The sequence below is a fragment of the Choloepus didactylus genome, chromosome 17 (genome assembly GCF_015220235.1).
Source record: "Choloepus didactylus isolate mChoDid1 chromosome 17, mChoDid1.pri, whole genome shotgun sequence".
Classification (NCBI taxonomy): Eukaryota; Metazoa; Chordata; class Mammalia; order Pilosa; family Megalonychidae; genus Choloepus; species Choloepus didactylus.
This window is the reverse complement of record NC_051323.1, coordinates 50,077,464-50,103,369: the sequence shown is the minus strand read 5'-3', so window position 1 is coordinate 50,103,369 and position 25,906 is coordinate 50,077,464. Positions and strand designations below refer to the sequence as shown.

General features: G+C 41.7%; 1 protein-coding gene across 1 annotated transcript in view; it reads left to right on the top strand.

The window, feature by feature from the left end:
* Positions 1-1,168: 1,168 nt before the first annotated feature.
* LOC119512106 (translation initiation factor IF-2-like) overlaps positions 1,169-25,906 on the top strand; it is a 56,517-nt gene continuing 31,779 nt past the window's right edge. The window contains exon 1 of the mRNA XM_037806622.1: positions 1,169-1,203. Within this exon, the coding sequence (XP_037662550.1) occupies positions 1,169-1,203 (35 nt within the window). The remainder of the gene's footprint in view (positions 1,204-25,906) is intronic.

Genomic DNA, 25,906 nt, shown 5'->3' with positions numbered 1-25,906 from the left:
CTCTCTGCTTGCCGGCTGTTTACAACCCCTTGTCTCCCACTCCTCACCCCCTGCCTCCCAGAAGTGCTCTCGTGTCCTAATAATTCCTCTCCCAGTCGTTAGTCCCAGCACCCTTGCCTGCCTACAGCCCACCCGTGAAACCCATGATGTGAGCAGAAGCTAGAGGAGGTTCCAAAGTCTGTGCTCAGCCCATGGCTGAGAAAAGGTGTAGCTTGGCCAGGGATGTGGCCCCCAGATGCTCAGCCAGACAAAGATAGGTCTAAGCCGAGGCTAACATGACATGCCCTCCCTGTGATGCTCCTGGTCACGTAACCCCACTCTTTATTGTACAAACTTCCCCCAAATTCACCCCTTCCTAAGGTGGGCCAAAGAGTGCAGGTGAAACCAAGTGAGGCAGGACCCCAGGCAGAAGCACTGGGACTGGGGAGTGTGTCCACAGAGGATCCTAAAGCTGCTTCTCCTACCAACTGCCCCTTCTATTTCTGGGACAACAAAAAGGATGTGGTGGGCCCTGGGCCATGCTTAGTCTGCACAGCCTGATTCTTCTCAGTTTGTGAGCATCAGGTACCACTTTAGATCTGGGTTGCAGGACAGGTCGTCCAGCAGCTTTCACTTACTACCTTATTTGCATGTAGAATGTTGGGCTGCCAGGTGAGTGGGGGTGTCAAGGCAACACAAGGCAACAGGAAACAGTTCTGAGATAATAACTGGTTTTTTTCCTCCCAGGAGCTCCCTTCTGTCCTCCTACCTCCCACCCCTTTCCCAACTCGCATTCCAGCAGCCAGGCTGTTCTGTGCTCTCAGCCTTAAGTGGGACTGTAATAGTGAGAGAAAGGAAGATACAAGCTTTGATGTCTGAGCAAGATTAAAATATTTAGGAGATTATTCTGTTTTGAAGCCAAAAAAAAAAAAGTATTTAGGAGAAACATCTTGAGTAAGAGCAGGGCTTCTCTCTGCCCTTCCTCTACACCCCCTAAAAACAAACAGTAAAATTCCTCTGAAATGGTGAGAAGAGATGGAGGGAAGGTGATGAGTGCAGAGAGGCTGGTGGGCCCAGGCCAGAGCCCCTGGCCTGAAGGACCCACTGGACGGCATTAGGGACATACCAGACCCTTGGGGCGGGGGGAGGGGTCCGTAGGCACCAGCCATCACCAGCACCCAGGGACCCCATGGCTGTCTATCCTGGGGGGGACACCAATGACAGGTAAGCCATGCTTTGCCCTCTCCCCATCCAAGTCACCCCCAACTCCCCAGTTCCATGAAGTACCAGGACACCTTTGTACTCAAGAAAAGGAAGTTGGGTCCTCAACACCCACTACCACCACACCTCACATCCACCTACGGTGATGCAGCTCAAAACCCCACTTCCCACCCCCAAGGGGGAAGAGGGTTAAAGATGCCTCAATTACAACACTGATTGAGTGCTTGCCAGGTGGCATTAAAGCATCTAGAGGGGGCTTTTCGCCGCTTATCTTATTTAATGATAATTCAAGTTCCTGACCTTAAAACTTGGGCTCAGACTTAGCCTCTCTGCAAGCCTTCCCTGATAGCACTGCCCAACTTCAGAGAGGTAGTTACGTCTATAAACTTTTCCTACTTCTATTGTTCCTTTTATTGTACTGTATTGTAATTGCCTGTTAATAGTCTATGTCTGTTATTGGACTGGAGCGTCTTGGGAGCAGGACCCAAGGCTTACTTGTTTTTGCATGCCTTGTAATTGGCACATAATAGGCACTAAATTAATGTTTGTACAGTTAAATTGAATTGTCCTCCCAATGCACTTTTTAAAATTAGAAACAGAATTCCTCATTAAATCAGTTGCAGAGCAAAGGAGATTGTCCTAAAGAGCAAGCAATTAAAGAAAATGCAATTATTTGGTACAAATATCACTAGGTTTCACCTGTTCCTAATTGCTGCTTCGTTTTCCCTAGCACATTTGCTCCAGGCCCTGTCACCTGGATTCTTCTCACCTTCCCCCTCTTCTTGAGCCCCAATCTTCATTCTGAACCCTGGCCAGGATCTCACCCCTAACCTTATTGAGAAGAATAAGACTATCTGATAGGAAGTCCATCCAGTCCCCTTCCCCTACCTCAAAATCTCTCTGAAAATGACTGGCAAAAGGTGTGGGGAAAGGGAGAGACTTCCATACTGCCTGGGTACATTTGATACAATCTTATTGGAGTATAATTTGGTAATATGCATCAAAATTGTAAATATGCATTACATTTGACCTAGCCATTCAACTTCTAAAAATGTATTCTAAAGAAATAATTGGACAAGTACACCATGAAATCTCTAAAGATGCTCTTTGCAATGCTGTTCATAACATGCTTTTCTAGCCTTGTTTTGGTACCATATTTGCTTTCTGGGCTTTGGCTACTCTGGCCTTTATTTACTTTCTCTTTCTTCTGTCTTTTTCCCTAATATCCCCAAAGTCCCCACATCCTGTAGACTCTTCTCCCCCTGACTCAACCCAATCCAATTTCTTTAACCTTGCTCAGGTCCTTATTAAGCCACCTAGACAACATCAAACTGGCTGAGTCAAAGAGACCACTCCGGTAGCAAGGACAGGGCAGCCAGGCTCTGCTCCCTGCCTCCTGGCTCTTGAATCTTTTCCTCTTCCTTGGTCTCGCTGGCTCCCACCTTCACCATACCATTCTGCATAAGCATGAGATCGCCTAAAACAGACTGGAATTTTTCAAAAGGAATTTAGTTTAAAAGGGGGGGGGAGTGAATTCCAAAATATAAAATATTAAAAATAGAAACAAATGAGTATACATGTTTTCCATCTTTAAACAATGGCCACCTGGCCACATGTGTCTTTCCTGATAAAAGTTCACTAAATCCCCAAGCCCTGGCTCCCTGCGCTTTAGTTCTACGTGCAACCCCACTGCAAAGCCCTCTTCTCTTTCCCACTGGGACAAGTGGGTCAACAAGCTGGACCTTGGGTGGATAATGGAAATCACATATTTCCGTGTGGTTGTTGTTCCAACCAGTACGATATTTTATTTTATTGTAAGTTTTTATTTTTGAAAAGGTGACCCATAAACAGGTTAAAATGTTTTTCGACAATACCGAAGTGTATACAGTGCAAAAACTCACTCACTCCCATCCCTATTCCAGCATCCAGTTGCCTTCCCCAGAGGCAGACACGGTTCCCTTATCAACATATAGGAGAGGAGATGCTTATGTGGTGGCACATCCTATACCCTGCTCCACTCTGTACCTTTTTCACCTAACAATACATCTTGAAGATTGTTCTATAACAAACATACAGATCTGCCTTATTCTTCTTATCAGCTTTATGGATGTGCCAAATTCCATACGATCAGTCCCCTGTTGGTGGTGACTAAGCTCATTTCCAGTCTTCTGCTATTACAAGCAAGCTATAGTAACTATCTCTGTGTGTTCCCCTTTGTACACCTGTTAGAGAAATGACAGAAATGGAATTTCTAGGTCAAAGAAAATGTGTATTAAAAATTTTGATAGATATTGCCAAATTGCCTCCGTTCTAGTTTGCTAATGCTACCTTTTCACAAAACACCAGAAATGGATCAGCTTTTATAAAGGAGGTTTATTTGGTTAAAAAGTTACAGTCTTAAAGCCATAGAGTGTCCAAGGTAAGTTATCAACAATCAGGTACCTTCACTGGAGGATGACCAATGGTGTCCGGAAAACCTCTGTTAGCTGGAAAAGCACATGGCTGGTGTCTCCTCCAGAGTTCTGGTTTCAAAATGGCTTTCTCCCAGGATGTTCCTCTCTAGGCTGCAGTTCCTCAAAAATGTCACTCTTAGTTGCTCTTGGGGCATTTGTCCTCTCTTAGCTTCTCCGGAGCAAAAGTCTGCTTTCAACAGCCAACTTCAAACTGTCTCTCATCTGCAGCTCCTCTCTGAGCTCCTGTGCATTCTTCAAAGTGTCCCTCTTGGCTGTAGCAAGCTCACTCCTTCTTCTGAACTTATATAGTGCTCCAGTAAACTAATCAAGGCCCATGCTGAATGGGCAGGGCCACATCTCCATGGAAAGTATCCAATGAAAGATCTCACCCAGAGTTGAGTGATCACATCTCCACAGAAACATCCAATCAGAAGTCTCCAACCCAATCAACACCAATATGTTTCCTGCCCACACAAGACTGCATCAAAGATAATGGCATTTTGGGGGACATAATACATCCAAACCAGCACATACCCCCAAAACAGTTGCTCCAGTTCATACCAGTAATATATGAGAGTGTTGGTTTCTCCACAACTTTGTCAATCATCCATCAAACTGATATCTGAAAAACAATGTTTTGGTGTAGTTTCGATTTGAATTTCTTTTTAGAATAAGTGAGGTTAAGCAGGGAATGTATCCAAAATATATAAAGAACTCCTATAGTTCAAAAACAGAAAGACAAACAATCCAATTTAAAAATAGGCCAAGGTTAAAAAAAAAAATAGGCCAAGGATTTGAACAGACATTTCTCCAAAGAAAATATACAAATGGCCAATAAACACATGAAAAGTTGCTCAACATAATTGGCTGTTAGGAAAATGTAGATTAAAGCAACAACGAGATAACACTTCACATGTACTAGAATGGCTATTACTTTAAAAATGGAAATTTCAAGTGTTGGCAAGGACACCAAGAAATAGGAATCCTGGTACATTGTTGGTGGGAATGTGAAACACTGCAGCTGCTGTGGAAAACAATACACTTGAAATCTGATTGGAGTTACTCTCGAGGAAATTTAGACAGAAGGAGGAAAAGTCTGAATGTGGAAAAATCACTGAGGAGGTATTAGGAAATAACCTTGGACAGAAAAAGAGTGAGGGGAAGAAAGGCAGAGAGTAAAACAAAAAGTAGTTCTAGTTTCTTTTCATTCATACCCTAGGAAGTGTGAAGTTTTTGAAGCAGCTTTAAGTCCAAAGGTCTTAAAGAAAAGGTTGATATATTTGGCTACATAAAAATGAAATATTTCTACATAGCCAAAATGCCATAAATAATGTCAAAAGACAATGACAGACTGGGGGAAACATTTGTAACACAAACGATAGAGGGTTAATTTCCCAATATAAAGAATTTTACATCTCAGAAAGAAAAAAATAACAACCAATGATGAAAATGGGAAAAGGACTTGAGTAGACAGATCACAGAAGGAAATATAAATGGTTGTTAAATGTATGAAAGTTAATAATGATAGTTAATACTTCTATAAGTTTTATATTTATTAATTCATTGAATGTTCACAGTAATTCTATGAAGCATATTATTATGATACCCATTTTTACTGATAAGGAGCCAAAAACATAGAGGCTAAGTGACTTGCTCAAAGTCACCCAGTAATAGCAGTTGGGATGGGATTTGAACCCAGGCCATTCAGGTACCAGAGTTTTTAATTTTGATGAAATCCAATTTATCTATTTTTTCTTTTGTTTAGGCTGATAATCCATGTCCTAATACAAGGTCCTAAAGATATTCCCCTGTGTTTTATTCTCAGACTTTTACAGTTTGAGCTCTTGTATTTAGATCATCAATCCATTTTGAGTTAATTTTTGTATATGATGGGAGGTAGGGGTCTACTTTCATTCTTTTGTGTGTATTTATCTGGTTTTCTCAACACCATTTGTTGAAGACACTATTCTTTCCCCTTGAGTGAACTTCACATGTTGTCAAAAATCAATAGGTCCTGCAGTGTGATTGTGAAAATCCTGTGGATCGCACTCCCTTTATCCAGTATATGGACAGATGAGTAGAAAAATGGGGACAAAACCTAAATGAAAAATAGGGTGGGATCGGGGGGGAGGTGATTTGGGTGTTCTTTTTTACTTTTATTTTTTATTCTGATTCTGATTCTTTCTGGTGTAAGGAAAATGTTCAAAAATAGATTGTGGTGATGAATGCACAACTATATGATGGTACTGTGAACAGTTGATTGTACACCATGGATGATTGTATGGTATGTGAATATATCTCAATAAAACTGAATTTTTAAAAAAAAATCAATTGGTCCTGGATGTGAGGCCTTATTTCTGAATTTTCAATTCTATTCCATCAGTTAATGTGTCTGTCCTCATCTCAATACCACACTATTTTTATTATTGTCACTTTGTAATAAGTTTTGAAATCACAAAGAGTGAGTCCTCCAACTTTGTTCTTCTTTTTCAAGATGGTTTTGGCTATTTGGGGTCCCTTGCCCTATTACTGTCACTTTGTAATAAGTTTTGAAATCACGAAGAGTGAGTCCTCCAACTTTGTTCTTCTTTTTCAAGATGGTTTTGGCTATTTAGGGTCCCTTGCCCTTCCATATGAATTTGATGATTGGCTTTTTCCATTTCTGCAAAGAAGACTATTGGAATTTTGAATGGAATTGCATTGAGTCTGTAGATGCTGGAGTCTTGAGGCAGAATTTCTTCTTCTCCAAAAAACCCAATTTTGCTTTTAAAGCAAAATTGGCTTGATTGAATAAAGCCAATCCACATCATTGAGAGTAATCTCCTTAAAGTCAACTGGTTATAAATGTTAATTACATCTACAAAATACCTTCAAACCATCTTTGATTAAATAATCAGGTTATATTGCCTAGCCAAACTGATACATAAAACTCACCACCTCAGATGGGGAGGGAGGGATTATGAAGGAGCAACTCCTCTCTGGCTAAGCTACCCCACCCAGCCATCTGGGCTGTACACGGTAAGAGCTGTCTGTCCTAGTCAATCTCTCCTGCTATGTCAGATGTGGGTACTGGTTTGCCTTCTTTCAGTTGCAAGTGTAAGAATAGCCAGCTCTTAAACAAAAAGGAGATTTACTGAGTGGATTCAGAGGCCTCTGATGTTGTCACCAAAAACCCTCCACAGGGAAAGAGCACCTGCCTCTCCCAGCAGCCCCAGCAAAAGTCTCCTCACCTTTCACTGCCTCTTACTGGATTGAGTACTCACCATGAGGCAATCACTCTGACCAGGGGAATGTATTGCACTCCTTCATCAGTCCTGGAGCAGGGGTTGAGCGGATTCTATGAGCACGTGTGCAGCATATAATCTGGGATAGTTCCACAAAAGAAAATTGACATGCTGTTACCAAAAGAAGGAAGAACAGATGCTGGTTGACCAAAAACACCAAATATCCACCGCACGGAATGTAGAATGCCGCCACCCTCCTGGGGGCAGGACGTGGGCCCGAAGCCCCAACCCTGAGCTGTTTCTCTCCCTCCTGCCACTCTCCCCTGCCCTGGAGGCAATGGCTCCAGCTTCCAAACACAACATGGACCCCCAACGTTTGTGGCTCAGCCGCAAGGCCAGTGCGAACAGACTCAACCAAACCCCAGACCAGGCGATAGCTGCTGTGGTCCAGCGGACTCCAAGTTATTAGAACCAGGAGTCCCAGCCCCGGTCCCAAGAGTTGCAGGAGTGTTTATCTTTGTTGGGGAAAAACTGCAGCCAGAGCCATAAATCACTGCCCAGCTGGATGGCTTCGCTGAAATGTTTGTTTAAACAATGAAATCTCCTGACTGACTGAAAATACAGGATGGATCACCCTGCTCTTCTCAGGCCCAGTCTCGCAGGCCAGAGCCCGGGGCCTGGCAGAGGGATGCGAAAATGGCTCCCCACCCCCACTCCCCATCCTTCCCACCCCCAATATCAACCCTAAAGAATGAAGCCACAGCATGGCTAATCTGAAACAGCAGATAATGCAAAAGCCATGTCTATCAATCTTTGAAATGCAATATCTGGAGTGGTTTGCATTGGACGTGCCTTCCTAATGGAAGTAGTATTTCTTGGCTAATGTGAACAAAGAGGCTGCTCAAAGGGTGGTCTCTGGAAGAACACTTCAGAGAGCCAGGGGATCCAGCTCTGCCCAGACCTGCTGCTGAGTGTGGGCAAATGACTTCCCCTCTCTGGGCCTCAGTTTCCTCCTTCGTTTCATCAGAGTTAGGCTTGGTCTTTATGTCTCCCTCGGATCTTCCATGCTGTGAGTTTACATTCCCAAAAGAAACAGTGGATGACAGTGGGGACGGGAAAGGAGAGGGAGAGGAGGAATTGGGAGTGTTGGACTGGATGATGCAGCCCTGGGATGTCCGTTCTGTGCCCTCCAACCCTTCAGGGAAGGAGAGGAAAGGAAGGTGCTGACTAAGGGCCCAGCTGGCAGGCCCCTGACCAGGAGCCTGGTGCACTCTGAGAAGGAGTAAAATGTTGACCACTGATCCTGGAACAGGTGTGAGGGACAGGCCGCAGGACTGGGCTCTGCTCCCAGCGCCACTGAGCGTCCCGAGGGGGAGTGAGAGCAGGGAGCCTGCCCGGGCTGATGGAGCTTGACGGGAGAAGGGGAGTATCCAGAGGAGAACAGCTTCTTTTCCAGCTCTTTCTCAAAGGAAAGTGTGCCTAGGAGACTGGGGCTGTAACCGGGCTCTGTGATAGAGTCTGTGATGTGGTCCGGGCACTGGCTTGCCAGATATTTTCAAGAACATATTACTTGTAGGGGACTCAGGGAGGCACTAGGAGTACAAAGATGAATAAGACCAGGTTCTTGGAGAGTCCATGATGGGGTTCTCCATTCGGTGAACGACAGGATTCACAGCAAGCATTGCACTTGTGATTGGGAAAGGATTGTAAAGGGATTTGTTATATGAGGGAGGTGGTGAGAGGAGGGCATGAAATAGGGTCTATAATTAAGGTCTGCAGGAGGGGCAGAGATTGGATTACATGATGGAGGGAATGATGGAGCCCTTCGGCTGTAAGATGGGAATATTATGGAGTGTGTTGATGGGGGGCTTAGTAGGGCCTGTGTGGTTTGTTGGGATGTATGATGGTTCGCTGACAGAGCAGCCTTCCCTGACAGCCCAGATGAGATCAAATCCCTCCTGTTATTTTGGTCCGGTAGTGCTTATATTTATCATTTTAGCACTGACCACAATAGGAATGACTTAATTGTTTTGCAATTATTTTGTTTAATGCCTGTCTCCCTTAACTAGGCAGTAAGATCGGAGGGAACTGTTTTACGCCCAGATCCCAACTCATAGCCCAGGGCTATGCACATAGTAAGCGCCCAAAACATCATTGAACAAATGAAGGGAGATAGGATCTATAACCAGTTTGCATGATAATCAGGGTGGCCAAGGCACTCCTGAAATCCAGACCCAAATCCTACAGGGCAGCTCGGGGCCCTCGGAACAAGTAACAGCTTTCAGCTGTCCAGACTCCAGCGACTTTGCTTCCATGCAAAGGGAGATGTTGCCATCTGGTGTCCGAATGGAAGAGCCGCACTGAGGGGAGGGCCCCGTCCTGTTCCCTTTGAAGCTGCCACTGCCTGAGAGGCCAGCCAGCAGCCACCAGTATACAGCAAGCCCCGAGCCACACAGAAATCAGCCTCAACTTCCCCCACAGCCTCGGGAGTAGGGCAGGAAGAAGCCAGAAGGTGGAGGTCACACAGGCCCTGCCCAGCCTGCCCCTTCCTCAATCGCTCCATGCAGTTCGCAGGCCCTGGGGCACTGGGGACACTCAGCCCTGCCTTGCCTGCTCCTGGGCTCAGCCACTCCTCAACTTGACCTTGAACCCAACCTTTCATCCTGGGAAGCAACTAGCCTGGTGGGGAGGGGGTAGAGAGCAGGGGGACTAAGCGTTGTTTCTGTGGCTTCCATAGGAGAAATTTCTCATCATCTGAGGTTTTACTTGGGGCTTTGACCAAAAGATGAACAGAAAGATGAGAGGTGAGGGGACGACTGATTTTATCAGGACTTGCAGGCCATTTTGCAGGGTGAAATGCATCTGTTTGTGTGTGAAACTGGATGGACCCGGTCTGGACTGCAGGTGCTGGTGGGGGCACTGGAGAAGCAGGACTTGTTTCCATAGCCAATGAGCACATCCCTCAACACTCACCCCTCATCCTCCTCGTCCCTTCCTCTGTCCTTCCCTTGAAACTGAACATCCTTTGGCTCACCATTCAACTGGGCCCAGATTTTTTTTTTATGTCCAACATTCAAACCAAGCTTATGAAACAGAAAATGGAGTTTCACCTGTAACATAAAAGGATTAATTGCTTTACAGTGTGAGTCACTGCAGCGTCATTCATTCAACAATTGTTCATTGAGCACATACTCTGTGCCAGATCCTATTCCAGGCACTAGAGAATCAGCAGAGAATAAACCAGGCAAACATGCTTGCAAAGAACACTGCTCCCTCCTTAACAATAAGGGAAAAAAAGGATAATCTACAAAATTCCTAGCTTCATTGAAGCACAACTGAGTAGCCTGAAATCTAAGGGAAGACAGGTGCCACCAAGGACAGCGGGTATGACCACAGGCTCACCTGAGGCACCCCACAGGAGAAAAAGACACCAAGAGCTGTACAAGCAGGTAAGGAAAATTCAACTACAATTTTTAACAAACCGCTAAGGCTGAGTGTGGGATAGTGTGAGAACAGAGAATCTCTGGGAGCTGCACAACAAGAGGAGTTAGTGCCCATTCGCAGGATCTTCCCCATGGACTTCCTTCAGACACTCACAAGAAAAATTGGGAGGAGGGCAGAAGATGTGAAAAATCCTTCCTTAGTGATGCAAGCTTGAAAGCGAGGAGTAGCTGGTGCCCCAGAAAAGGCACAATGCCCATGCAAGCCCTTTATCCCTACGGGAGAGAAGCTCTAAGCTGCTGGAGCAGAGCAGCAAACCCTGTGATTCCCGGGGCGGAGGTGAAGACCCCATGTGGCTGGGGGGGTGATAAGGGAAAAACCATCTACCCCTGGGCTGGGGCATGAAGTCATCCCTGGCCCAGGTCATTCAGGAACTTTCACAGCCGAGGGAAGTGCAGGATCACTGAGAAAGCTCCATGCCTGGGAACCAGGGCCATGAGGCCTGCCCAGGGCTGCAGCTGAGCCAGGACACCAGAGAGTACAAAGCAACAGAAGTTACCACTGGGGGAGGGCAAGGATGTGGAGAGAGACGCCCTCTGAGGCACAGGCCAATAGAGAAGGCTGAAAGCAGTAGCAGGAACATTGGGAAAAAAACTTTCTGACAATTCAGTACTCACCCTAAGTACAAGGCAACACTTAAGGAAATTGAAGCAGCAGAATAAATATCCCCTTAAAAAGGCATAAAAACCATTCACCTCAGTCTCCACCACTCTACACATGATGCCTGGCATGCAATAAAAAATTGTGAGACGTACTCACACACATGCACACACACACACACACACAAGCAATAGACACTCCACTGTAAAGAGATGAAACAACCAACAGAACCAACTTCAGAGATAACCCAGATGTTAGGACTACCAGGCAGGGAATTCAAAATAACTATGATTACTATAATAAGTGCTTAGTGGAAAAGATGGACAGTATGCATGAACAGATGGAGTATTCCAGCAGAGAGATGGAAACTTTAAGAAATAGTAAAATTGAAATATTAGAAACAAAACCACAGAAATGGAAATGGAGAATGTATTCAGAGGACTCATCGGTAGATTTCGCATGACCAAGGAAAGAATTAGTGAATTGAGGATAGGCCAATTGAAACTACCCAAACTTAAACACAAGAAGAAAAAAAATACTAAGAAATTTAAAAAGAACAAAGCATCCAAGAGCTTGGGACAATAGAAAATGTTTTAAGTAGATGTGATTAGAATCCCAGAGCGAGAAGAGAGAAAGAGCAAGGGAAGAATTTGAAGAGGGAAGGGAATGGCTGAGAATATTCCAAAAATAGTAAAAGATACCAAATCACAGATCCAAGAAGCTCAGAGAACTCAAAGCAGGAATACACACACACACACACACACACACACACACACACACACATTATATTCAAATTTCTGAAAAACAAAGATAAAAAACAATCTTGAAGGCAGCCAGAGATAAAGAATATTTTACATGCAAAGGAACAAAGATACAAATCAAGCAGACATCTTGTCAGAAACCATGCAAACCAGAGGACAAAGAAGTGACATCTTTAAATGTTGAAAGAAAAAAACTGTCAACCCAGAATTCTATACACAGTGACATATCTTTCAAATATAAAGGAGAAATAAAATTTCAGATGAACAAAAGCTGATAAAATCAAATACCAGCAGAACTACATTTTAAGAAATGTCAAACCAAATTCTTCATACATTAGGAATATGATACCAGACAGAAATTCAGATCTCCAGGGAAAGTTAAAATTAAAGCAAATATAAAAGATTTTATTTATTTTTAATCATTCTAAAAAGTAACTGGGAACCTAAGATGGCGGCTAGGAGAGACAGGACAAAAAAACACCTCTGTGAAAAATACTAGATAAAAGCCAGAAAGTTACCCAGAACACCAGTTCCAGCGATGCACCAGCTGGACAAAGTCTGCTAAATCCACAGGGACCGTGAACTTGGTGAACCTGGGAGTCTGCGTTCTGAAACGAGTGAGTAAGCCACTGAATATCCGGCAGCCATGCTGTGGTGTGGGGAAACCGAGGGATGGCGTTTGGAGGCAGACTAGTTCTTTTTTAAACAAACCCAAAAGCGGCTGCAGATATGGCAGTGAGAACCGCACAGTGAAGCCCAGCGGGAACAGGCTGTGAGAACGCCTCAATATCTGGTGTGGAAAATAGCCTTTCGTGCACCTGCTGCTAATTGTCTCAGATCAAGGAAGGCAGAGGTTAGCCAAAAGGGGAAAAAAACCACGCCCTTGCAGCCTTCTTCCCGGTGGGCTGGGAACGCTCCTGCCCGGCACTGGGGCCACAGCCCAGAGCAGCACCAAAAAAACCCAGTGTGACAGGAAGTGTTTCCAGCAACACACACACATGCCACAATATCGGGAGTGGACAATAGCCTTTTGCACACCCACAGCTAATTGTCCCAGAGCTGGGAAGGCGGAGCTGTGCAAAAAGGGGTAAATTAATACACCCCATACAGCCATCCTTACAGCAGGCTGGGAATGCCCCTACACGGCCTGGTGGCCCAGGGCTTCCCTTGAGGCACGGCATGCACTTGTGATGTAGCACAACCTTCCCTCAGCAGAGGCCCTAGAAGGGCACAGCTTGGAAGAGGGACCCACTCAAAAATCCCAGGGACCCTACGCCAATACCAAAGACTTGTGGGTCAGCTGCAGAGACAATCTGTGGCGAGAATGAAATGAAGGTTTAAACTCTTGCAACAGCCTTAAATCTCCAGGAACATCTGGGAGGTTTGATTATTAAAGTTGCCCTCCCTTCCAAACTGCTCAGACACACGCTTGACATTCAGGGTGGACAGAACCAACAACACACCCAAACTTGGTGCACCAATTGGACCCCACAAGAATCAGAACCCCACATATCACAAAGACAAAGTTGGAGAGAACTGACTTGAGGGGAATAGGTGACTGAAGGATGCCGTCTGCTGGTTAGTTAGAGAAAATGTACGCCACCAAGCTGTAGATCTGACAAATTAGAGATTCATCTTTGAATAATCCTACATATCCTAAAAGAACCCTGTCAAGTAAAGCAAATGCCAAGAGGCCAAAAACAACAGAAAATTTTAAAGCATATAAAAAAACAGATGATATGGATAACCCAAACCCAAACACCCAGATCAAAATATCAGAGGAGACACAGTACTTGGAGTAATTAACCAAAGAACTACAAGAGCATGGCACAGGATATAAAGGACATGAAGAAGACCCTAGAAGAGCATAAAGAAGAAATTGAAAGAGTAAATAAAAAAATAGATGATCTTATGGAAATAAAAGAAACTGTTGACCAAATTAAAAAGATTCTGAATACTCATAGTACAAGAATAGTGGAAACTAAACAACTAATCAGTGACCTTGAGGACCACAGAATGGAAAATGAAAGAACAAAAGAAAGAAGGGGGAAAAAAATCAAAAACTCTAAATGGATCTCAGGAATATGATAGATAAAATAAAACATCCAAATATAAGACTCATTGGTGTCCCAGAAGGGGAAGAGAAGGGTAAAGGTCTAGAAAGTGTATTCAAAGAAATTGTTGGGGAAAACTTCGCAAACCTTCTACATAATATAAATACACAAAGCATAAATGCCCAGCAAACTCCAAATAGAATAAATCCAAATAAACCTGCTCCAAGACATATTCTGATCAGACTGTCAAATACTGAAGAGAAGGAGCAAGTTCTGAAAGCAGCAAGAGAAAAGCAATTCACTACATACAAAGGAAACAACATAAGACTAAGTAGTGACTACTCAGCGACCACCATGGAGGAGAGAAGGCAGTGGCATGACATACTTAAAATTCTGAGAGAGAAAAATTTCCAACCAAGAATACTTTATCCAGCAAAGCTCTCCTTCAAATTTGAGGGAGAGCTTAAATTTTTCACAAACAAACAAATGCTGAGAGATTTTGCTAATAAAAGTCCTGCCCTACTTCAGATACTAAAGGGAGCCCTACCAACAGAGAAACAAAGAAAGAAGAGAGAGAGATGGAGAAAGGTTCAGTACTAAAGAGATTCAATATTGGTTCATTAAAGGACATTAAGAGAGAGAGGGAAAAAATATATCTGACAAACATAAACCAAAGGATAGGATGGCTGAATCAAGAAATGCCTTCACAGTAATAACATTGAATGTAAATGGATTAAACTCCCCAATTACATCGATCAAAAATATGAACCATCAATATGTTGCATACAAGAGACTCATCTTAGACACAGGGACACAAAGAAATTGAAAGTGAAAAGGATGGAAAAAATATTTCATGCAAGCTACAGCCAAAAGAAGGCAGGAGTAGCAATATTAATCTCAGATAAAATAGACTTTAAATGCAGGGATGTTAGAAGAGACAAAGAAGGCCACCACATACTAATAAAATGGGCAATTCAACAAGAAGAAATAACAATCATAAATGTTTATGCACCTAATCATGGTGCCACAAAATATGAGACAAACACTGGCAAAACTAAAGGATACAAGGGATGTTTCCACAATAATTGTGGGAGGCTTCAGCACATCACTCTCTCCTATAGATAGATCAACCAGACAGAAGACTAATAAGGAAAGTGAAAACCTAAACAATCTGATAAATGAATTTGATTTAACAGATATATATAGACCATCACATCCCAAATCACCAGGATACACATTCTTCTCTAATCATTATGGAACTTTCTCTAAAATAGACCATATGCTGGGACATAAAACAAGCCTCAATAAATTTTAAAAAAAATGAAATTATTCAAAGCACATTCTCTGACCACAATGGAATACAATTAAAAGTCAATAACCGATGGCAGACTGGTGAGCTGTATGTTTTAGTTACTCCTCCAGGAAAGTAGGTAAAAAGCCAGGAACTGCGTGGACTGGACACCACAGAGCAATCTGTCTTTGGGCATACTTCATACAACACTCATGAAAACGTGGAACTGCTGAGATCAGCGAAATCTGTAAGTTTTTGCGGCCAGGGGACCCGCGCCCCTCCCTGCCAGGCTCAGTCCCGGGGGAGGAGGGGCTGTCAGCTCCAGGAAGGAGAAGGGAGAATTGCAGTGGCTGCTCTTACCGGAAACTCATTCTACTGATTCAAACTCCAACCATAGATAGACTGAGGCCAGACACCAGAGACTCTGAGAGCAGCCAGCCCAGCAGAGAGGAGACAGGCATAGAAAAAAAAACAACACGAAAAACTCCAAAATAAAAGCAGAGGATTTTTGGAGTTCTGGTGAACACAGAAAGGGGAAGGGCGGAGATCAGGCCTTGAGGCGCATATGCAAATCCCGAAGCAAGGCTGATCTCTCTGCCCTGGGCACCTTTCCTTAATGGCCCTGGTTGCTTTGTCTATTAGCATTTCAATAACCCATTAGATCTCTGAGGAGGGCCGTTTTTTTTTTTTTTTTTTTAAATCCTTTTTGCTTTTTCTAAAACAATTACTCTAAGAAGCTCAATACAGAAAGCTTCAAAGAATTGAAATTTGGGCACGTCAAGTCAAGAGCAGAACTAAGAGAGCTCTGAGACAAAAGGCAATAATCCAGTGGCTGAGAAAATTCACTAAACAACACAACTTCCCAAGAAAAGGGGGGTGTCCGCTCACAGCCACCATCCTGGTGGACAGGAAACACTCCTGCCCATCGCCAGCCCCATAGCCCAGAGCTGCCCCAGACAACCCAGTGTGACGGAAGTGCTTCAAATAACAGGCACACACCACAAAACTGGGCGTGGACATTAGCCTTCCCTGCAACCTCAGCTGAATGTCCCAGAGCTGGGAAGGGGGAGCAGTGTGAATTAACAGAGCCCCATTCAGCCATCATTTGAGCAGACTGGGAGCCTCCCAACACAGCCCAGCAGCCCAGAACTGCCCTGGGGGGACGGCACTCACCTGCGACATAGCACAGTCATCCCTCAACAGAGGACCCGGGGTGCACAGCCTGGAAGAGGGGCCCACTTGCAAGTCTCAGGAGCCATACGCCAATACCAAAGACTTGTGGGTCAGTGGCAGAGACAAACTGTGGCAGGACTGAACTGAAGGATTAGACTATTGCAGTAGCTTTAAAACTCTAGGATCATCAGGGAGATTTGATTGTTAGGGCCACCCCCCCTCCCCGACTGCCCAGAAACACGCCCCACATACAGGGCAGGCAACACCAACTACACACGCAAGCTTGGGACACCAATTGGGCCCCACAAGACTCACTCCCCCACTCACCAAAAAGGCTAAGCAGGGGAGATCTGGCTTGTGGAGAACAGGTGGCTCGTGGACGCCACCTGCTGGTTAGTTAGAGAAAGTGTACTCCACGAAGCTGTAGATCTGATAAATTAGAGATAAGGACTTCAACTGGTCTACAAACCCTAAAAGAACCCTATCAAGGTCAGCAAATGCCACGAGGCCAAAAACAACAGAAAATTATAAAGCATATGAAAAAACCAGACGATATGGATAACCCAAGCCCAAGCACCCAAATCAAAAGACCAGAAGAGACACACCTAGAGCAGCTACTCAAAGAACTAAAGATGAACAATGAGACCCTAGTACGGGATATGAAGGAAATCAAGAAGACCCTAGAAGAGCATAAAGAAGACATTGCAAGACTAAATAAAAAATGGATGATCTTATGGAAATTAAAGAAACTGTTGACCAAATTAAAAAGATTCTGGACACTCATAGTACAAGACTAGAGGAAGTTGAACAACGAATCAGTGACCTGGAAGATGACAGAATGGAAAATGAAAACATAAAAGAAAGAATGGGGAAAAAAATTGAAAAACTCGAAATGGACCTCAGGGATATGATAGATAATATGAAACGTCCGAATATAAGACTCATTGGTGTCCCAGAAGGGGAAGAAAAGGGTAAAGGTCTAGGAAGAGTATTCAAAGAAATTGTAGGGGAAAACTTCCCAAATCTTCTAAACAACATAAATACACAAATCATAAATGCTCAGCGAACTCCAAATAGAATAAATCCAAAAAAAACCCACTCCGAGACATATACTCATCACACTGTCAAACATAGAAGAGAAGGAGCAAGTTCTGAAAGCAGCAAGAGAAAAGCAATTCACCACATACAAAGGAAACAGCATAAGACTAAGTAGTGACTACTCAGCAGCCACCATGGAGGCGAGAAGGCAGTGGCACCATATATTTAAAATTCTGAGTGAGAGGAATTTCCAGCCAAGAATACTTTATCCAGCAAAGCTCTCCTTCAAATTTGAGGGAGAGCTTAAATTTTTCACAGACAAAGAAATGCTGAGAGAATTTGCTAACAAGAGACCTGCCCTACTGGAGATACTAAAGGGAGCCCTACAGACAGAGAAACAAAGACAGGACAGAGAGACTTGGAGAAAGGTTCAGTACTAAAGAGATTCGGTATGGGTACAATAAAGGATATTAATAGAGAGAGGGAAAAATATGGCAAACATAATTCAAAGGATAAGATGGCCGATTCAAGAAATGCCTTCACGGTTTTAACGTTGAATGTAAATGGATTAAACTCCCCAATTAAAAGATATAGATTCGCAGAATGGATCAAAAAAAATGAACCATCAATATGTTGCATACAAGAGACTCATCTTAGACACAGGGACACAAAGAAACTGAAAGTGAAAGGATGGAAAAAAATATTTCATGCAAGCTACAGCCAAAAGAAAGCAGGTGTAGCAATATTAATCTCAGATAAAATAGACTTCAAATGCAGGGATGTTTTGAGAGACAAAGAAGGCCACTACATACTAATAAAAGGGGCAATTCAGCAAGAAGAAATAACAATCGTAAATGTCTACGCACCCAATCAAGGTGCCACAAAATACATGAGAGAAACATTGGCAAAACTAAAGGAAGCAATTGATGTTTCCACAATAATTGTGGGAGACTTCAACACATCACTCTCTCCTATAGATAGATCAACCAGACAGAAGACCAATAAGGAAATTGAAAACCTAAACAATCTGATAAATGAATTAGATTTAACAGACATCTACAGGACATTACATCCCAAATCACCAGGATACACATACTTTTCTAGTGCTCACGGAACTTTCTCCAGAATAGATCATATGCTGGGACATAAAACAAGCCTCAATAAATTTAAAAAGATTGAAATTATTCAAAGCACATTCTCTGACCACAATGGAATACAATTAGAAGTCAATAACCATCAGAGACTTAGAAAATTCACAAATACCTGGAGGTTAAACAACACACTCCTAAACAATCAGTGGGTTAAAGAAGAAATAGCAAGAGAAATTGCTAAATATATAGAGACGAATGAAAATGAGAACACAACATACCAAAACCTATGGGATGCAGCAAAAGCAGTGCTAAGGGGGAAATTTATAGCACTAAACGCATATATTAAAAAGGAAGAAAGAGCCAAAATCAAAGAACTAATGGATCAACTGAAGAAGCTAGAAAATGAACAGCAAACCAATCCTAAACCAAGTACAAGAAAAGAAATAACAAGGATTAAAGCAGAAATAAATGACATAGAGAACAAAAAAACAATAGAAAGGATAAATATCACCAAAAGTTGGTTCTTTGAGAAGATCAACAAGATTGACAAGCCCCTAGCTAGACTGACAAAATCAAAAAGAGAGAAGACCCATATAAACAAAATAATGAATGAAAAAGGTGACATAACTGCAGATCCTGAAGAAATTAAAAAAATTATAAGAGGATATTATGAACAACTGTATGGCAACAAACTGGATAATGTAGAAGAAATGGACAATTTCCTGGAAACATATGAACAACCTAGACTGACCAGAGAAGAAATAGAAGACCTCAACCAACCCATCACAAGCAAAGAGATCCAATCAGTCATCAAAAATCTTCCCACAAATAAATGCCCAGGGCCAGATGGCTTCACAGGGGAATTCTACCAAACTTTCCAGAAAGAACTGACACCAATCTTACTCAAACTCTTTCAAAACATTGAAAAAAATGGAACACTACCTAACTCATTTTATGAAGCTAACATCAATCTAATACCAAAACCAGGCAAAGATGCTACAAAAAAGGAAAACTACCGGCCAATCTCTCTAATGAATATAGATGCAAAAATCCTCAACAAAATACTTGCAAATCGAATCCAAAGACACATTAAAAAAATCATACACCATGACCAAGTGGGGTTCATTCCAGGCATGCAAGGATGGTTCAACATAAGAAAAACAATCAATGTATTACAACACATTAAAAACTCGAAAGGGAAAAATCAATTGATCATCTCAATAGATGCTGAAAAAGCATTTGACAAAATCCAACATCCCTTTTTGATAAAAACACTTCAAAAGGTAGGAATTGAAGGAAACTTCCTCAACATGATAAAGAGCATATATGAAAAACCCACAGCCAGCATAGTACTCAATGGTGAGAGACTGAAAGCCTTCCCTCTAAGATCAGGAACAAGACAAGGATGCCCGCTGTCACCACTGTTATTCAACATTGTGCTGGAAGTGCTAGCCAGGGCAATCCGGCAAGACAAAGAAATAAAAGGCATCCAAATTGGAAAAGAAGAAGTAAAACTGTCATTGTTTGCAGATGATATGATCTTATATCTAGAAAACCCTGAGAAATCAATGATACACCTACTAGAGCTAATAAACAAATTTAGCAGAGTAGCGGGATACAAGATTAATGCACATAAGTCAGTAATGTTTCTATATGCTAGAAATGAACAAACTGAAGAGACACTCAAGAAAAAGATACCATTTTCAATAGCAACTAAAAAAATCAAGTACCTAGGAATAAACTTAACCAAAGATGTAAAAGACCTATACAAAGAAAACTACATAACTCTACTAAAAGAAATAGAAGGGGACCTTAAAAGATGGAAAAATATTCCATGTTCATGGATAGGAAGGTTAAATGTCATTAAGATGTCAATTCTACCCAAACTCATCTACAGATTCAATGCAATCCCAATCAAAATTCCAACAACCTACTTTGCAGACTTGGAAAAGCTAGTTATCAAATTTATTTGGAAAGGGAAGATGCCTCGAATTGCTAAAGACACTTTAAAAAAGAAAAACGAAGTGGGAGGACTTACACTCCCTGACTTTGAAGCTTATTATAAAGCCACAGTTGCCAAAACAGCATGGTACTGGCACAAAGATAGACATATAGATCAATGGAATCGAATTGAGAATTCAGAGATAGACCCTCAGATCTATGGCCGACTGATCTTTGATAAGGCCCCCAAAGTCACCGAACTGAGCCATAATGGTCTTTTCAACAAATGGGGCTGGGAGAGTTGGATATCCATATCCAAAAGAATGAAAGAGGACCCCTACCTCACCCCCTACACAAAAATTAACTCAAAATGGACCAAAGATCTCAATATAAAAGAAAGTACCATTAAACTCCTAGAAGATAATGTAGGAAAACATCTTCAAGACCTTGTATTAGGAGGCCACTTCCTAGACTTTACACCCAAAGCACAAGCAACAAAAGAGAAAATAGATAAATGGGAACTCCTCAAGCTTAGAAGTTTCTGCACCTCAAAGGAATTTCTCAAAAAGGTAAAGAGGCAGCCAACTCAATGGGAAAAAATTTTTGGAAACCATGTATCTGACAAAAGACTGATATCTTGCATATACAAAGAAATCCTACAACTCAATGACAATAGTACAGACAGCCCAATTATAAAATGGGCAAAAGATATGAAAAGACAGTTCTCTGAAGAGGAAATACAAATGGCCAAGAAACACATGAAAAAATGTTCAGCTTCACTAGCTATTAGAGAGATGCAAATTAAGACCACAATGAGATACCATCTAACACCGGTTAGAATGGCTGCCATTAAACAAACAGGAAACTACAAATGCTGGAGGGGATGTGGAGAAATTGGAACTCTTATTCATTGTTGGTGGGACTGTATAATGGTTCAGCCACTCTGGAAGTCAGTCTGGCAGTTCCTTAGAAAACTAGAGATAGAGCTACCATTCGATCCAGCGATTGCACTTCTCGGGATATACCCGGAAGATCGGAAAGCAGTGACACGAACAGATATCTGCACGCCAATGTTCATAGCAGCATTATTCACAATTGCCAAGAGATGGAAACAACCCAAATGTCCATCAACAGATGAGTGGATAAATAAAATGTGGTATATACACACGATGGAATACTACGCGGCAGTAAGAAGGAACGATCTGGTGAAACATATGACAACATGGATGAACCTTGAAGACATAATGCTGAGCGAAATAAGCCAGGCACAAAAAGAGAAATATTATATGCTACCACTAATGTGAACTTTGAAAAATGTAAAACAAATGGTTTATAATGTAGAATGTAGGGGAACTAGCAGTAGAGAGCAATTAAGGAAGGGGGAACAATAATCCAAGAAGAACAGATAAGCTATTTAACGTTCTGGGGATGCCCAGAAATGACTATGGTCTGTTAATTTCTGATGGATGTAGTAGGAACAAGTTCACTGAAATGTTGCTATAGTATGTAACTTTCTTGGGGTAAAGTAGGAACATGTTGGAAGTTAAGCAGTTATCTTAGGTTAGTTGTCTTTTTCTTACTCCCTTGCTATGGTCTCTTTGAAATGTTCTTTTATTGTATGTTTGTTTTCTTTTTAACTTTTTTTTTCATACAGTTGATTTGAAAAAAGAAGGGAAAGTTAAAAAAAAAAAAAAAAAAGAAAAAAGACAAACAAGGAAAAAAAAAAAAAAAAAAAAAAAACGATGTAGTGCCCCCTTGAGTAGCCTGTGGAGAATGCAGGGGTATTCGCCTACCCCACCTCCATGGTTGCTAACATGACCACAGACATAGGGGACTGGTGGTTTGATGGGTTGAGCCCTCTACCATAAGTTTTACCCTTGGGAAGACGGTTGCTGCAAAGGAGAGGCTAGGCCTCCCTGTATTTGTGCCTAAGAGTCTCCTCCTGAATGCCTCTTTGTTGCTCAGATGTGGCCCTCTCTCTCTGGCTAAGCCAACTTGAAAGGTGAAATCACTGCCCTCCCCCCTACGTGGGATCAGACACCCAGGGAAGTGAATCTCCCTGGCAACGTGGAATATGACTCCCGGGGAGGAATGTAGACCCGGCATCGTGGGATGGAGAACATCTTCTTGACCAAAAGGGGGATGTGAAAGGAAATGAAATAAGCTTCAGTGGCAGAGAGATTCCAAAACGAGCCGAGAGATCACTCTGGTGGGCACTCTTACGCACACTTTAGACAACCTTTTTTAGGTTCTAAAGAATTGGGGTAGCTGGTGGTGGATACCTGAAACTATTAAACTACAACCCAGAACCCATGAATCTCGAAGACAGTTGTATAAAAATGTAGCTTATGAGGGGTGACAGTGGGATTGGGAATGCCATAAGGACCAAACTCCACTTTGTCTAGTTTATGGATCGATGTGTAGAAAAGTAGGGGAAGCAAACAAACAGACAAAGGTACCTAGTGTTCTTTTTTACTTCAATTGCTCTTTTTCACTCTAATTATTATTCTTGTTATTTTTGTGTGTGTGCTAATGAAGGTGTCAGGGATTGATTTAGGTGATGAATGTACAACTATGTAATGGTACTGTAAACAATCGAAAGTACAATTTGTTTTGTATGAAAAAAAAAAAAAAGAAAGGATTAGAGGTCATAAAGACATGGCAGAATACTGGGGAAAGGAAGGGGGAGATGGAAGGGATGGGTTGAAGAAGATGAACAAATGCGAAGCACCATACATGTCTGTTTTAATGAACCTCCTGGCATTTGTCGAAAGTTAAGTTTCCAAATTCTTGCATGCTTTTAGTCAGATTTTGGCTGAGATATCGTCATGTGAACTGTAACAATTTGCTTATTGTAAGCTATTTAATAAAATATTACATAAAAACTGTTAAAAAAAAAAAAAAAAGATAAAAAAAAAAAAAAAAGTCAATAACCATCAGAGACTTAGAAAATTCACAAACACCTGGAGGTTAAACAACACGCTCCTAAAATAAATAGTTTATAATGTAGAATGTAGGGGAACTAGCAATAGAGAGCAATTAATGAAGGGGGAATGATAAGCCAGTAAGAACAGATAAGCTATCGTGGATAAATTTAATGTTCTGGGAATGCCCAGGAATGACTATGGTTTGTTAATTTCTAATGGGTATGATAGGAACAAGTTCACAGAAATGTTGCCATATTAGGTTATTTTCTTGGGGTAGAATAGGAACATGTTGGAAGTAAAGTAGTTATTTTAGGTTAGTTGTCTTTTTCTTACTCCCTTGTTACGGTTTGTTTGCAATGTTTTTTATTGTGCATCTTTTTTAAAAAAAATTTTTTGATATGATTTTTTAAAAAGTTAATTAAGAATTAATGACAATCAATGCAATATATGATACTGGAGTAGATCTAAGAATGGAGGAGAAAAGCTTAAAGGGGGCATAAGGAAAAATTAGAATATAGAATTTAAGCTTTATATCCATATTAATTTTCTTGAATTAATTGCAGTTAAGTTAATAACATAAGTCAATATCCTTTTTCGTAGGAAATGTACATGGAAGTGTTATGAGTTCAAGGAGTATGATATATGCAACCTGCTCTCAAATGTTCAGAAGATGATAAATGGATAGATAGATAATTGATAGAAAGATAATAGATATAGTTGAAAGAAAGAGAGAGGGAGGGAGGGAGAAAGGAAGGGAGGGAGGGAGGGAGGGAGGAAGGAAGGAAAGAGAAAGAAAGGTACTGCAAAGGTAGCAAAATGTAAAATTGGTAGATACGGATATCTGGGTGTGGGGGGGGTGTTGGAGTTCTCTGTTTGGGGTTTGTATTGTATTTGCAACTGCCCTGTATGTTTGAAATTATTTAAAAATAAAAATTAAAAAAAAAACTGGTTGTCTAAAGCAAAAATAGTAGCAATCCACTGTATGTTTATCACATAAAAGTAAAATGTATGACAAAGGCCTAAAAGTTGAGGGAAGATTTGGTAGTATACTGTTGTAAGGTTCTCACACTATACATGAAGCAGTATAATATTATTTGGAGTAGACTGGATTAATTAAATGTATATATTTTAAACCATAGGGCAACCACTAAAAAAGTTTTAAGGTATAAATAATAAACCAATAGAAGAGAAAAAAATGAGTAATAAAAAATTCTCAACTAATCCAAAAGCAGACAGAAAAAGGAAAAAATGAACAAAGAACAGATAGAACAAATAGAAAACTACTAGCCAGGCATTAGATTTTGATCCTTGCAAATGGCCTAAATACTCAAATTAAAAAACAGAGATTATCTGTTTGGAAAAAATAGCAATATACAATTATATCCTGTCTACATGAAACCCACTTTGAATATAAAGGCATACATAGGTTAAAAGGAAAAGGATGGCAGCGATTGCACTCCTCGGTATATACCCGGAAGATCGGAAAGCAGTGACACGAACAGATATCTGCACGCCAATGTTCATAGCAGCATTATTCACAATTGCCAAGAGATGGAAACAACCCAAATGTCCTTCAACAGATGAGTGGATAAATAAAATGTGGTATATACACACGATGGAATACTACGCGGCAGTAAGAAGGAACGATCTGGTGAAACATATGACAACATGGATGAACCTTGAAGACATAATGCTGAGCGAAATAAGCCAGGCACAAAAAGAGAAATATTATATGCTACCACTAATGTGAACTTTGAAAAATGTAAAACAAATGGTTTATAATGTAGAATGTAGGGGAACTAGCAGTAGAGAGCAATTAAGGAAGGGGGAACAATAATCCAGGAAGAACAGATAAGCTATTTAACGTTCTGGGGATGCCCAGAAATGACTATGGTCTGTTAATTTCTGATGGTTGTAGTAGGAACAAGTTCACTGAAATGTTGCTATATTATGTAACTTTCTTGGGGTAAAGTAGGAACATGTTGGAAGTTAAGCAGTTATCTTAGGTTAGTTGTCTTTTTCTTACTCCCTTGCTATGGTCTCTTTGAAATGCTCTTTTATTGTATGTTTGTTTTCTTTTTAACCTTTTTTTTTCATACAGGTGATTTGAAAAAAGAAGGGAAAGTTAAAAAAAAAAAAAAAAAAAAAAAAAAAAAGAAAAAAGACAAACAAGGGGAAAAAAAAAAAAAAAAAACATGTAGTGCCCCCTTGAGGAGCCTGTGGAGAATGCAGGGGTATTCGCCTACCCCACCTCCATGGTTGCTAACATGACCACAGACATAGGGGACTGGTGGTTTGATGGGTTGAGCCCTCTACCATAAGTTTTACCCTTGGGAAGACGGTTGCTGCAAAGGAGAGGCTAGGCCTCCCTGTATTTGTGCCTAAGAGTCTCCTCCTGAATGCCTCTTTGTTGCTCAGATGTGGCCCTCTCTCTCTGGCTAAGCCAACTTGAAAGGTGAAATCACTGCCCTCCCCCCTACGTGGGATCAGACACCCAGGGAAGTGAATCTCCCTGGCAACGTGGAATATGACTCCCAGGGAGGAATGTAGACCTGGCACCGTGGGACGGAGAACATCTTCTTGACCAAAAGGGGGATGTGAAAGGAAATGAAATAAGCTTCAGTGGCAGAGAGATTCCAAAAGGAGCCGAGA